We start from the raw sequence: 14,161 nt of genomic DNA, 5'->3' as shown, positions 1-14,161 counted from the left end.
ATCTATTAATTAAGGGTCTGCGTATCGGTTTTATTTCTGTATCGTTATCATTCCAAAATGATAACGGAAAAAAAAGTGTCATTGGATTGACGAAAGTTCCGGTATATACCGAAATTTAAACTAACTACAATACCGAATAAAATTTTTTAACAGATTTTTTGTAGTAATTATTCCGATGACACTTTTTTTTTCCGCTATCGTATCGGCATGCTAACAATACGGAAATGAAACGATACGCAGACCCTTAGTGTAAATTCTTCTATATCAATATTTAACTATATATAGTTGGTGGAATATGTTCGATATCTATTTTTAGAACCAAACTTCAATAACATTAGATGAGCCGAAATTTCTAAAAAGTTGGATTTCTTGAACACAAATTTAATTACAGTAGCGTCCAAAAGTAATTGGACAAAAACCTTATTGGTTATATTTTTTCATCGAGTTTACATTTTTAAATGAAATTTTGCATAAGCATGTCAAATTATACTACAATTATGAAAAAGAAGACAAAAATCCTAATTTGGGAGTAATTACTCAAACTTTTAATAAAAGAATGGAAATGATTGGCTCAAAAGTAATTGGACAAACTAAATATGTCGTTTAAAAAAAGCACTTTCTCAACAAAGGATAAATTTTCAGCAACTTTTATGAAGATTTTTGTTAAATAATATACATAATATTACATAGTGCTATATTCTGTTACATAATGTATATAATCTGTGCATAATCCTAGTACTTCGTTAAAAAACCTTTTGCCACAACGACAGCATTACATCAACGTGGGATTGAATGAACCAAATTAAATAAAACATCAATTTGTATTTCCTCCCACGTGCGCTTAATCAACTCAAACAAATCATGCTGATTAGATGGTTTCCGAACACTAATTTTTTTCTCAATATGTTCCCAAAGATGTTCGATTGGGTTCAGGTCCGGAGATTGTGACGGCCATTCCAAGATACGAACTCTCTTTTGAGCTAAAAATTCCGTGACTAGCTTGGAGGTGTGTTTTGGATCGTTGTCGTGTTGGAAAGTCCAATTACGCAACATTTTGTCTTTTGCATGTGGCAGCATTATATCTTTGATTATTCCTTTATACATGTTTTGGTCCGTAATGCCTTGAAATCGATAGATTGGACCTACTCCATCACAACCAAAACATGACCAAACCATTATTGAACCACTACCATGCTTTACTGTAGGAACTTGGTACTTAACATCATTTCGAACACCTATTGGACGTCGAACATATTTAATACCATCAGGAACAAACATATTAAACGTTTACTCATCACTCCATAGTATTTTCAACCATTGGTTTGCTGTTCAATTTAGCGAATTTTAACCGTTCTCTACGATTTTTTGCAGAAACAAAAGGTTTTTTAACAGGTTGATGGCCAAAAAGGTTGTTTTGTCTCAAGCGACGCCTTACTGTTGCATAAGAGCAAGAATTTTAATGTGACTGAGTAAATTCTCTATGAATTTCTTTAGCACTCTTGCGCGGATCTGCCTTTGACGATCTTACTACAACATTATCTTGGCAAAAAGTTGTTGATTTCGGGCGTCCTGACTTCGTTGAAACTTGGAAGTGACTCCGTTGTTGAAAAACTTTTAATGTTTAACCAACTGTTGATCGCGGAATGTTTATATCTATTAACAGTTGTCGCACTGTCTTACCGTTATTAGATGTATGTATAATCAACTTTTTCAGTGCCACGCTTAAATATTTATTATGTCCCATTGCAAATTATTGATAATTGAATGTTTTTATAAAAATCTGCCTTCAGAAAAAGAAGTTAAAATAGTCTAAATTATATCAACATTGTTAGAATTTAGTTTGTCCAATTACTTTTGAGCCAATCATTTCCATTCTTTTAGCAAAATTTTGAGTAATTACTTTCAAAAGGGAATTTTTGTTTTGTTTTTCATAATTGTAGTATAATTTGACACACTTACGCGAAATTTCATTTAAAAATGTTAACTTAATGAAAAAATATAACAAAAAAGGTGTTTGTCCAATTACTTTTGGACGCTACTGTATGTACACAATCGAATTTTTCTGAATCAAAAAATAGAATCGGAAACATGTAAACTTAAATATCATCAAAATATTAAAAAAAAATTTATGATCGAAGTTTATTTTGAAAAAAATCAAACTTACTAAACGTGATTTACAAACCTTCATAACGTTTGTAAAGTTTTGTTAGTTAATCGGAATTGTACTTCATTTTTGTCATCTTTTTTTCTGTCAGGATTGTGCGGATCGTACCAAGAAAAATCATAACAAATGTCCCATCTGTAGCGGCGCTCCTACTGAATTTGTTCTAGTGTTTTAGAACAAAATTAGAATTTTAAAAATGCAACTTTTTTACGTTGCAGTACAAATTTTAAGATTTATTTTTAGTAAAAAATTTGACTTGATGAAATTTAAATTGATTTTATGAGTAGATCACAGATTACTATTCTACTAACTTTTAATTTCGATGGAAAATTCGCTTGTACATTTTCGGCTCAAACATATTCGATGAAACTAATTAAATAAAAATTCAATGCAAATTGGTTTCGTTTATTTGAAAATTTGGTTTTATTTTTGATTCTAATTTTTTTCTTGTCAGCTAAACATCATCGATGAAACAATGTACTGGCTTTACGACATTAAAAGATACATTCGCTAATGATTTCATTTTAAGAGAAAACGAATTAGTAATATTGACGGAAAAGTGATTCTCAATTGTCAGACAAAAATTAGAAAACTGACTTTGACTGATCCTTTTTCAAAAAAAAAAAGATGCTCTTTTTGCCGAAATTGCACGCCTCTCCTTAAATTATTTTTCTTCTTTTTCTTCTTTGCCTCTATGGACATCTTACAATTTTTTTACTTGTGTATATGTGTTTATGTGCATGTTTAAATGACAGGGTTCCTACAGAGCCTGTTTTCCTGTTTTTTTCCTGTTTTTTCGGCAATAGCCTGTTTTTTTTTAAAAGTCTGACAATGTTTATATATAAAGTGATGTATTTTATGGATTTAGGAGGCAATCAAGATAAAAAGTTTTTCAAACAAAATTTACTAATTTTGTTTTAGGTATAATATCAGCTATTACTTAACATAGTTTTAACATCTATTTTTTTGAAATAGAATATTAAACCATGTAAATGTTATAAATTGAATTTTTGAATACCTTTGGTTTATTTTGTTATGTTAAACATGAATAGTTAAATTATAGTCATAATTATGAACGTTAATTTTACTTTTAAATGAAATTTTCACTTGTATAACTGGATTCATAAATTAAGTTAAATTATTTTGAAGAACACTTTTTTTTGATGTGGTGTAAACCTGTTTTGCTGATCAGTGGGTTTTATGTGACAACTAGAAAGATTACCTCATACTGCAATTTTGTTTTAGGGTTTAGGTAGTTTTATTGTTTAGGTGGTTTAGATTTTTAAATCAGATTTATGGAGCCTCTTCTTTCCCATATGTAAGCAGTTTTACAGAAATATAAAAGTTTCAAGAAAGAATTTCTTTACAGAAATATAAAAGTTTCAATTGAAATGATGAAACCTTACAATGATTTTCTAGACTCTTTTATACTGATATAAACCTTTTAGGCAGCCAAGAGTGCAATTTATTTATTTTATTTTTTAGTTAAAATAATTTTTTTTGAAGCCAATTATTTCTGTATGGGAAAGACTAAATACCAATTATCCTGGGAAAAGAGTTATCCATGGATAAAAGCTTCAAATAAGTCTGTTAACCATGGCTTCTGTAGATTTTGTTATGCATGTCAATTAAATAGTAAAGACTTTACTTATTAATTAGCACTAATAAAATATTGAAAAAATTAAACAGTTTTCAAAATAATTTCAATCAAACAGGTGCTTTAAAAAAAAAGGAGAAAGTGGGCTTCCTCTATATATAAATATATATTTATATATATTAGGGTGCATCACAAAATAACAATTTAAAAATATTGATTTTGTCTGACACCTAATTGTGTTCTATATATTAAAAAAACAATGACTTTCAAAAACTTAAGAATAAGAAATATTTTTAGAGGTCCCCCAACACCCTTTAATATTTGACCAGTCCCTAATAATTAAAAAATATATAGTTTTTCAAAAGTAGGTCGTGTTGGGTCTCAAATTAAGCAAAATTTTAAAAAAATTTCAAAAATAATCATTTAAAAAAAAAACACATTTTTATTTCACTGCTATATATATATATATCTACAAAAAATGCACCTTTTCCATTTTTCCTTTAAAAATGTCATATTTATTGCAGTAAAGTCTAATGTGAATTTTTTTAAATAAAATGATGATTATTTTTTAAATTTTTATAAAATATCACTTAATTTGGGACCCAACATGAACTACTTTTGAAAAGTAATTTTTTTGAAATCATTAGGGACCGGTCAAATATTCAAGGGTGTTGGGGGACCTCTAAAAAATATTGAAAGTCAGTGTTTTTTTAATATATAGAACACAATTAGGTGTCAGACAAAATCAAATTTTTTAAATTGTTGTTTTGTGATGCACCCTAATATATATATATATATATATATATATATATATATATATATATATATATATATATATATATATATATATATATTAGGGTGCTACACACACACACACACATATATATATATATATATATATATATATATATATATATATATATATATATATATATATATATATATATATATATATATATATATATATATATATATATATATATATATATATATATATATATATATATGTGTGTGTGTGTAGGATTTCAAATCATCAAAGAAGTAACTATTTGCTTCTCTATTGTAAGTATAATCCATACACTTTAATAAAATTTCCTTGAAGATAATGTAAGAAAATAAGGAGAAATTAAGGACAGCAGTTAAATTTGAACTTTTTTTAAGGTTATTTAAGGACTTTTAAGGAGTTTTTTTTTTATTAAGGATATTTAAGGTTTATAAGGAGGAGTGGGAACCCTGATTATGCACTGTGAGCCAGAGAGACCGCCAGGTTTTATGTCGTGTCACTCAACCAAAACCTTTTTTATTAGTTTAGTATTAATGTATATGGTTAATTAAAAATATTTTTAAAATCTCGTTTACGTGCTAAGGTTGGAAAAATCAATTTTTAAGTTTCTACATATATTTATCACGTTTAATTATCATAACCAAATTAAACACTTCTTCCATTAAAATCATTTGTTGATTCCTAAACTATTTCAAGATTCTATTGTAGGTATTACTATTAGCAACCTTTTCAATTGGATTTGAAAAAGCTTTTCAAACATGTAATAGGAGCAAATTAATTTTTTTTTCCCCGCTCCCCTAACTTTTCGCTGAATCTTGTGGCATACTATAAAAACATACATGCGTAAAATGAAAGTTGTTCTTGTGAATTAGAGCTCTTGAGATATTACAAAACAAGCCATTTGTAATGTTTTTAAACAAATATTGTGGCTATGAAAATAGCCGTTTTGACAGGATTATAGTCACTGTCCTGGACTTGTTGACTTTTTTTTTGTTTCTAGGGCTGCATATCAAAGTTAATGTTAAATTCTTCTTCCATTAAAATCAACTACAGAGGATAGCAGTTGCTCTCCATGTCGAGTATGCTCTTCTTTACGTTTAAATTTACTCCATGTAGGCTTAAATTTGAATGAATGGCTTCTCCACACTGTTCAGCAAACTTGGATAGGCAACAGTTATGGTATTCAACAAAGGGCTGAACATGACACAGCAAAATGTGAAACTTCCAACTTACTGAAATTTTTTTCCATAGAACCTGTGCAAGATCTTGGGTGGATAGGAAGGAGTTTTTTAAATGAGCAAATGCTAACTTATAATCTGACTCAAGAGTTCGACCAAAACAAGAATCCTTTACTTTTTTAAAGTCTTTCATACACTGAACTATAGGTCTAAGTTGAGGAACCTGAGATGTAACAACTTTATCAAGTTCATCCAGGTTTTTCAAGATCTTGTTGGAATTATTTCCATCCCAACCTCTACCTTGGTACCCTCTCTGAAGAACATTTTTAGTTTTCAGCCAGTCATCAAATTCATGCCAGGTATCCATAAGCAGACATCCTAAAGTAGATACAACTCCAATCAAAAGATGCAATTCAGGAGGTGGTACTAAGTGCTGGATTAGAGTATCTGGATTCTCCTCTTGGTAGAGAATCCTTGGATATATCACATTCATATGTTGCATGTTAGATTTCTTGGAGTTATTTTCCACAACATATTTTTCAAACCAGTAATCTAGACTCCAAGAGTTCTTAGTTTTTCACATTCTTCATTTCTCAACCCTTCACACCACAGGCAAGCTCTTTTTCCTGCATGGCCTGACAGACCAAACACAGCATTGGCACACTTTAAATCAAATGCTGCAAAAAACTTGACATCTTGCAAATTGAGTTTTTCTAATATTATTCTTAAGTTATGGTTTGTATCAGGAATATCTTCAACTATTGCAAGAATTAGACAACGCTGAACACCATTATTCATGTAAATTGCATACTTTGTTCTTTCATTTGCATCAAAGACATTAATTATAACTTTCAAAAAAGATCCTCCACCATCCATAGAAATTCGTACAAATGCTGAATGAAGGTCTAGAGCACGTTGATTTATCAAATCCAGTATGAAAGATGATGTCTCTTGAACATACACAAGATCCTTTGAAACTTTTCCATCTTCACTGTCTAGGAAACCTATCTGTAAAAATATTTAGATAATGTCATTATTTATTTATACACTAAAAAATAGCCTTCACATTCAACAACTTGTTGAAGCATCTCCAGATTGGGAAAATTTAGGGATTAAAGCTTTAACACAAAAAAATTAAATATATATTACACAAGAAAGATAACAATAATTTCTAATTTATATATTAGTCAATTTAATATTAGCTGCACTTAGTTTTACAAAAAAAATTACTTAACTTATAATGGTTACACAATATATAGTTACAATATTTGTATGTGTAGCCATCACAAATTCATGGTGGAGGATCTCTTTCTCTCTACATATAAAACATATTCATACAAAATGTTAGAACATTCTGAAAGTGCACTTTTGTGATTAATACTTATAAATTACCTTTTCTACATTATAAAAATGTGATATGGATTCTTTAAGATCATTAAATTTGCCAAAAATATTAGGTTCTACAGCAGTCTTATTCCCTAATCCTTTCTGAAGAAAAGATATTAACTGTTTGGTGTCGTTAATAGAAAGTTCCAATATTACTTGAAGTTCTTTTATAACCTGTAAAGATACTTGTTTTACTGTTCTTCGATTTGCCTTGTTGGCAGGACATCCAACAGTTACAACCAATGGGTTTCCACCAGTTGATAAAGAAAAAGTTGCTCCTTTTGGAATGCAGTCAGCTTTTATCTTAACTTTTAATAAGCCTGAAGCAACTTGTTCAGCTTGAATGCATCCCAAACTCTTGGCAAGAGAGATTAAGTTTGTTACAGCAACTGAAGAAGAACAGTTGTGGGTGTGTCCAGGTGATAACATTGAGAAACATTTTCCACAGAGCTTTAAGTTATCTAGTGAAGAAGATATGATTGGCTCTGTTTCACTACTTTGGAGCATTGAAGCTGAATTCCTGGTCAGCATTTTCCACTCAACCTTCAAAAGTGGTATTTAAATACATAATTATATAAAGATAAATGCTTCATTACAATGAATGATTTAATATAAATAGTGGTATGGTTTTTTAAATAAAACATGAAAATTTTTAGAGATTAATAGGCTTATTTTATAATAACACTTTAAAAAATTAATGAGTTTAAAAAATATTTTTATTTTTTAAATATGAGAATTACCTTTGATTCTCTCTCTCCCCACGAGCCTTTGGGTGTATTTCCCGACTTCATCAAGTAAAGGTTTCTTCTACAACTAGAGCAAACTACAGTTGGGTAATTACAAATCTCAAGGGATTACCCAGGATATATATACAGCTTCATCAGATCTTCTATTGCACCATGTAACAACATTTTTGTTTATGTTAATTTTTTAATGTTTCTTACATAATTTTTGTATGCTGATTTCAGTGGTACCATTGGTTTTTCTCTATCATCAAGATTTCCTGAGAAAAAGCATAAAGTATATTTCGGAGTTTTCGTATATGTGTAATGCAATTAAAACATTATATATATATGCTGATTTTAACTATATTCGTGTGTTTATTTTCAGTTTAACTAATTACAACTGTTACATGAAGTGGTGAATATGTCTAGTAGATCCTGCAAGCTTTGTCCTGACTCATTCTGTTATGTTTGTGGTTACTATATTAGTCCAACACAAGCTAAACATAAGATTGTCAGTGGTACAAAATTCTTTACTGCATATCATGCTTATTTTGGCATGGCTATGGGAGATCAGGACAAATCGTGGGCACCACACTACAGTTGTGGTAGCTGCAGATCAACTCTGGAAGGATGGCTGCGTGGAATCCGAAAGTCAATGCCCTTTGCGATTCCGAGAATATGGAGAGAACCGACGAACCATCATGATGACTGCTTTTTCTGCATTGTTGACATTTCAAAGTATAAAAAACTGAAAGATAGGCTGACTCTAGTTTATCCAAGTACACCATCTTCTATTGGACCAGTTCCACACAGTGATGAATTGCCTGTTCCTACTCCACCTCAATCCGAAGAAGCAGCTGCATATCATTCTGAAGTAGACTCACCGGATGAACTCAATGATGACTGTAATTTCAGGGAACCGAATGATTCACCTCATTTCCCTATCCAACAAGAACTTGATGACTTAGTACGAGATTTAGGTCTCACTAAATCAAATGCAGAACTTCTGACATCACGTTTGAAAGAATGGAATTTATTAGATCCAAGCTGCAGAACCTCGAAATACCGAAAAAGACATGAAACATTCGCATACTTTTATGTAGTATCAGAATCACTGTGCTATTGTCATGACGTTCGTGGTCTTTTCAATGACATTGGCATTGTTCACAATCCTGAAGAGTGGAGATTATTCATTGACAGCTCAACAAGAAGTCTAAAGGCAGTTTTGCTCCATAACGGAAACCGATTTCCTTCGATTCCAGTTGCTCATTCCGTTCATCTAAAGGAAGACTATAAGAACGTGAAGTTGTTGCTTGAGAAAATCAACTACGACAGTTACAAGTGGGATGTATGTGGAGACTTTAAGATGCTAGCATTTCTTCTCGGTCTGCAAGGAGGATACACAAAGTACTCGTGTTTTCTTTGTTTATGGGATAGCAGGGCTGCAAACCAGCACTTCACAAGACGTGAGTGGCCAGTGAGAGAACATTTACAGCCTGGTTCGCACAATGTTATTAATCAATCTCTGATACCTGTTGAAAAGATCTTACTACCACCCCTTCACATTAAACTTGGTCTTATCAAACAATTTGTCAAAGCATTAAACCCAGATAGTGCAGCATTCCAGCATATTCGGCAGATGTTTCCAAAGGTGTCAGATGCAAAAATTTCAGCAGGTATATTCGTTGGTCCACAGATTAAAGTTATGTTGGCATGTAAGGAGCTTGAGGACAAAATGTCTGCTGTTGAAAAAGAAGCATGGACTGCATTTAGACATGTTGTTCATAGCTTTTTAGGCAACAATAAGAGTGATAACTACAAAGAGATAGTGGAAAACTTAATTGTACGGTACGCAGATATGAAATGCAGAATGTCAATAAAGCTGCATTACCTGCATTCACACTTGGAATTTTTCAGACCAAATTTGGGTGATGTGAGTGAAGAGCACGGGGAACGTTTCCATCAGGATATTCTTGCAATGGAGAAAAGATACCAGGGCAGATGGGATGCAGCTATGATGGGTGACTACATCTGGTGTTTGATACGCGATGACGAGAAACTTCATAAAAGAAAACCTCGTTCTACTGTTCACTTTTAGTGTTTTTTGAGATTGTGAGAGACTGTTACAATACAATATAATGTAACATGATTGCAAAACGATTTATATTAATTATATGTTTAATTGATTTTTTTTTTTTTTACGACCAAACGATTGATGCAATAAAAAATCCAATGTCATATTCAGACTCAGCATACTCAAATTAATTAAGAAACATCAAAAAACTTTGATAAACAGAAATTTTTTTTTTTTTTGTTACATTGTGTTGTTGAATTTACAGGGTATAAAGACTTGGACCTCACTCCAAGAAATTCCCAGCAGCAGCAGCAGCAAAAGTTATTTCGTACAAAGACAGCAGTCGATGAGCTAGCAACAGCCATTTTCGTTTATTAAATAAAATTCAATAAATGTTTTCGTTTATTAAGTTTTAAAAATTTTCGTTTATTAAATAAAATTTAATAAATGAAAATGGCTGCTACAAGCTAATGATTAAAAACATTAAATCCAAAAAATAACACGGGTGTCTTATTTCAAATGACATGGTTTTATAAAAAATATGTAATTTTGAGAAAAATGTAACTTAAAATGCAATCTTTGAAAAAAGTTATTGTAAACTTTTTTTTGATTTTTATTTAAAATTGATTTCACAGTATTTGATTCTTAAATGAGTATATGTAAAAGTTAATTGTATCACTTTATAGAAGACACCCGTTTTTTTTTTTAATTCTTGCATAAGATTTTCGCTTTTCATTATCCACAATTTATGTCGTCATTACGACGACTTTTTTTTACCGATTTTTTAGTAACTTTTTTAAGCATTTATTCAAGGCTTTTAATTATCATTTTTACCATGTTAACACGCGATTTTGGTTTAAAAAACATTTTTAATGATCAATATAAACTAATACTAAACTAATAAAAAAGGTTTTGGCTGAGTGGCACGACATAAAACCTGGCGGTCTCTCTGGCTCACAGTGTATGTGCTTTTTATAATAAATGAAATAATATATGAAATATGAAAAACGAAAACATGAAATATCTGGCGCATTTTGCAAGATAATTATAAATTTGAATAACTTTTTAAAGATTTTGCATTATCAAATAAGTTAAAAAATACCCATTAAAAAATGCACCTACCAATAAACAACTCACAGTGGAATATATATTGGGGAGCTTAAGAGTAGTCGACGCAAAAAATGGCGGCATATGGGAATAAATCTTAAAAAATACATAAATTTAAGGCTGGTGAACAAAGGACCAAGGAGTTGAATGAAACCAGATCTTGACAAAAATTATGTTTAAGCTTTTTTATGTTTCGCTATACTTTTTTTGTTCATTTTAAAATTGTTTTTACAGGTCTATTTTATCATTGACAGACTTTGTTTACACGAAAAAACGTGTTCAAATTTACAAATGTTTATCTTGAAAAAATGATAAAATCTGTTCGTGCCGACAACTTATTTCCTTTACCTTGGAGTAATTTGTTTAATAATTTGTCAACTCGGCAATATGCAAAAGACCAACTAATTATTCAAACAAGTTTTGAATTATTTCGTTAAGGTCCTATGGCTAGGTTATTACAAGCACATATTTTACAGATTTCTGAGAAACTAAACGAATTTAGAAATTAGATTGTACGCTAATGATTAATTTCAACATGGATCTACAGAGGGGCGGAAAGAGAAGTTTTAAAGAAACCCACCTTTACAAATGTGTAATTGGTAAGTGTCTTCGAATGCTGCTTTCCAAAAAAACAATGATTTTCTTGACCTTTTTTTTTTTTTTTTTATTAATTTTCTCTTTTTAGCGACTGTTCGAGCGACATATCCAAAAGAATTGGAGAAGACTGTCCATATATTTATTCAGAACATGTTAAAAACGCACCAGCATTACAAACATCTTATTAAAATATAATCATGTACTCTTTTTTGTGGATGCTGTGAAATATTTCTATAGTAAATCATGTCTCTTTTTTTCATTTATTACATTTTGATCGTTCATATTTTTCACACCTTCCTATATTCAGTCACCACCTTCCAGTCTCTTTCTAACACAATATAAAAATATATATTTATATTGTATTGAAAGGAGACTGGAAGGTTATATATATATATATATATATATATATATATATATATATATATATATTTAGACTTTCCCTGAGACACTAAAGAGTCACTTTTTAAACTTGATAATATATTTTACATCTGAATGCGAATCAATACATTTTACAAAATACACTCTCTTTTTATACATTCTTACAATCGCGTCATTTTCACACATTTTATGCGTTAACAATTAAACACCTTAACTCCTACACTCATTAGCATCTACAAAATATTAACACCTTCAAACACGCCTTCACACACCTTCAATTACGTCTTGAAGACTTATTCACGACACCCTCCCCCGAATAAAGCTGAGACTTCGGCTTTAATCAGCTATCTCCCATCTCGTTTTCCATGATGTAATTGATCTTTTGTCTTGCATCCAATTTCGCCAGTCTCGTTTCTCTTTTCAAGATATCCTCTTCAGCTCTAGTTTCCAATTTCTTGTTCGATTCGATTCCGCTTCCTGCCTCACAATCAATTTCTAAGTCACACACCAACTGAATTGGTCGTTCAATTACACAACCATTTCCCAAGCGTATTTTAAAACCACGAACAACTCCATCTTTCCCTTTAATGTTGTTTTCAATTCGACCAATGTTGAGAAGTGCCTTGTCCTTCACATCGTCTTTCATGAGAACCATGCTTCCGACACCTGGGAGCTTTGCATTACCTCTCTTTTCCTTTGCTTGTTGTCGTTCTTCCATTGCGTGCACGTACTCGTTCATCCATCTTTTTCTTAAGTGATTCTTACAATTTTTCACAAACTTGACTCTCCGGAGTGCACAATTGCCCCTTGTTATTAAATCAATATCTTCTTCAAGCAAAATTGCAGGTCTCCCCCTCATTAATACATTTGGCGTCAATACTTGATTATCGAATTGGTCATCTTGGTAACATAGTGGCCTACTGTTCATAGCGCATTACACATCCAACAATACTTCTTCCAATTCAAAGAGACTTAGGATACCCTTACCGATTGTTTTTAACAAACTTTTCTTCATTATTCCAATTAATCTTTCAAACAAACCTCCCCACCACGGCGCTCTTGATAAATTAAACCTCCATTTTATGGCTGTGGTGGCAAGATAGTTTGCAAGATTTTCATCCTTCTTAAGTGTTAGTACCCACTTCTCTGTTGCCACAAATGTCTTTGCGTTATCATTAATCATCATTTGTGGTGGTCCTTTTCTTGCAACAAACTTCTTTAAAATTCTCTGAAATTCTCCTGCCGATAGATCATGACAAAGTCTAAGGTAGACAGCTCTTGTACATGCGCATGTAAAGAGTGCAACATAACATTTTTCGACAAACTTTTCTGTCGCTTTATACTTTAGCGGACCGGCAAAATCAACACCTGTAACCGTAAACGGTTCGATATCTTCAGTTCTAAAGCGTGGTAACATTGCTCTCGTAGGCGGTAACAGCGGCTTCACTCTATATCTCTTACATAGATTGCATTCACGAATGACCTTTTTTACGGCAACTCTCAAATTCGGTATCCAAAATCTTTCTCTTATGCTACTCATGGTATCTTCTACTCCCCCGTGTAACGTTTTGCGTGATGATGCTCAATAATTCCTAGAGTTAGTTGGAATCCTTTTGGTACAAATATCGGATTATACCCAAAGACTTTTCCGTGACATCTCCAAAGCTGTTTCTCATCCTGTTTAAGTTCCACATCGGACTTTATTGCAACAGCTTCTTGTAGTAACATAATGTTCATTAACTCCGCTTCTATCATCTCCTCAGCTTTTAGCGGTCCTGTTATTTTTAATTCATTTCGACAATTGTACATAAACCTTTTTATAAAGTATGATATTCTTATAATCTTCCAATACTTGTATTTTCTCAATATTTTTTTAAATATATGGTGTCCCTTTATTTCTTCTGTTGCCATACTCACGTTCTCTTTCACACTAATAGTTTCACATGATGCGTACGGCGTTTCGATTATTTCTGGTTGGATTGGCCAATTTTCTTTGTTTTTCAACCATGTAGGTCCATTTAGCCACAAGCTTGATATTTTATCAGGACTCATTCCTCTTGTTCCAAGGTCACTTGGGTTTTCTTTTGTTGGGACATATAGCCATTTTACTTCTCCATTCAATAAGATCTGCTGAACTCGGTTCCTGACGAACTGTGACCAACTGCCCCTTT

The 14,161-nt window shown here is 31.5% G+C and overlaps 1 protein-coding gene and 1 pseudogene across 2 annotated transcripts; both read right to left on the bottom strand.

The window, feature by feature from the left end:
- Nucleotides 1-5,424: 5,424 nt before the first annotated feature.
- On the bottom strand, nt 5,425-10,360 carry LOC149878412 (uncharacterized; annotated as a pseudogene). Its single transcript, XR_016447654.1, has 4 exons — nt 10,153-10,360; nt 7,850-7,995; nt 7,116-7,652; nt 5,425-6,731 (listed from the first exon to the last, which is right to left on the bottom strand). The product of XR_016447654.1 is annotated as an uncharacterized LOC149878412 (transcript).
- A 2,564-nt stretch (nt 10,361-12,924) lies between these two features.
- On the bottom strand, nt 12,925-13,530 carry LOC149878411 (uncharacterized). Its single transcript, XM_090072537.1, has one exon. The coding sequence runs from the start codon at nt 13,528-13,530 to the stop codon at nt 12,925-12,927; it is 606 nt and encodes a 201-aa protein (XP_089928663.1).
- Between the last annotated feature and the right edge of the window lie 631 nt (nt 13,531-14,161).

Source organism: Hydra viridissima, unplaced genomic scaffold (assembly GCF_058129835.1).
Source record: "Hydra viridissima isolate aposymbiotic clone 2 unplaced genomic scaffold, HvirCarnegie_v1 scaffold_15, whole genome shotgun sequence".
NCBI classification, from domain to species: domain Eukaryota; kingdom Metazoa; phylum Cnidaria; class Hydrozoa; order Anthoathecata; family Hydridae; genus Hydra; species Hydra viridissima.
The sequence above is the reverse complement of the archived record's forward strand: the minus strand, read 5'-3'. Positions and strand labels throughout refer to the sequence as shown.

Coding starts and splice junctions, on each gene's coding strand:
- LOC149878411 (XM_090072537.1), bottom strand. CDS start 13,530: ATGAGTAGCATAAGAGAAAGATTTTGGATACCGAATTTGAGAGTTGCC.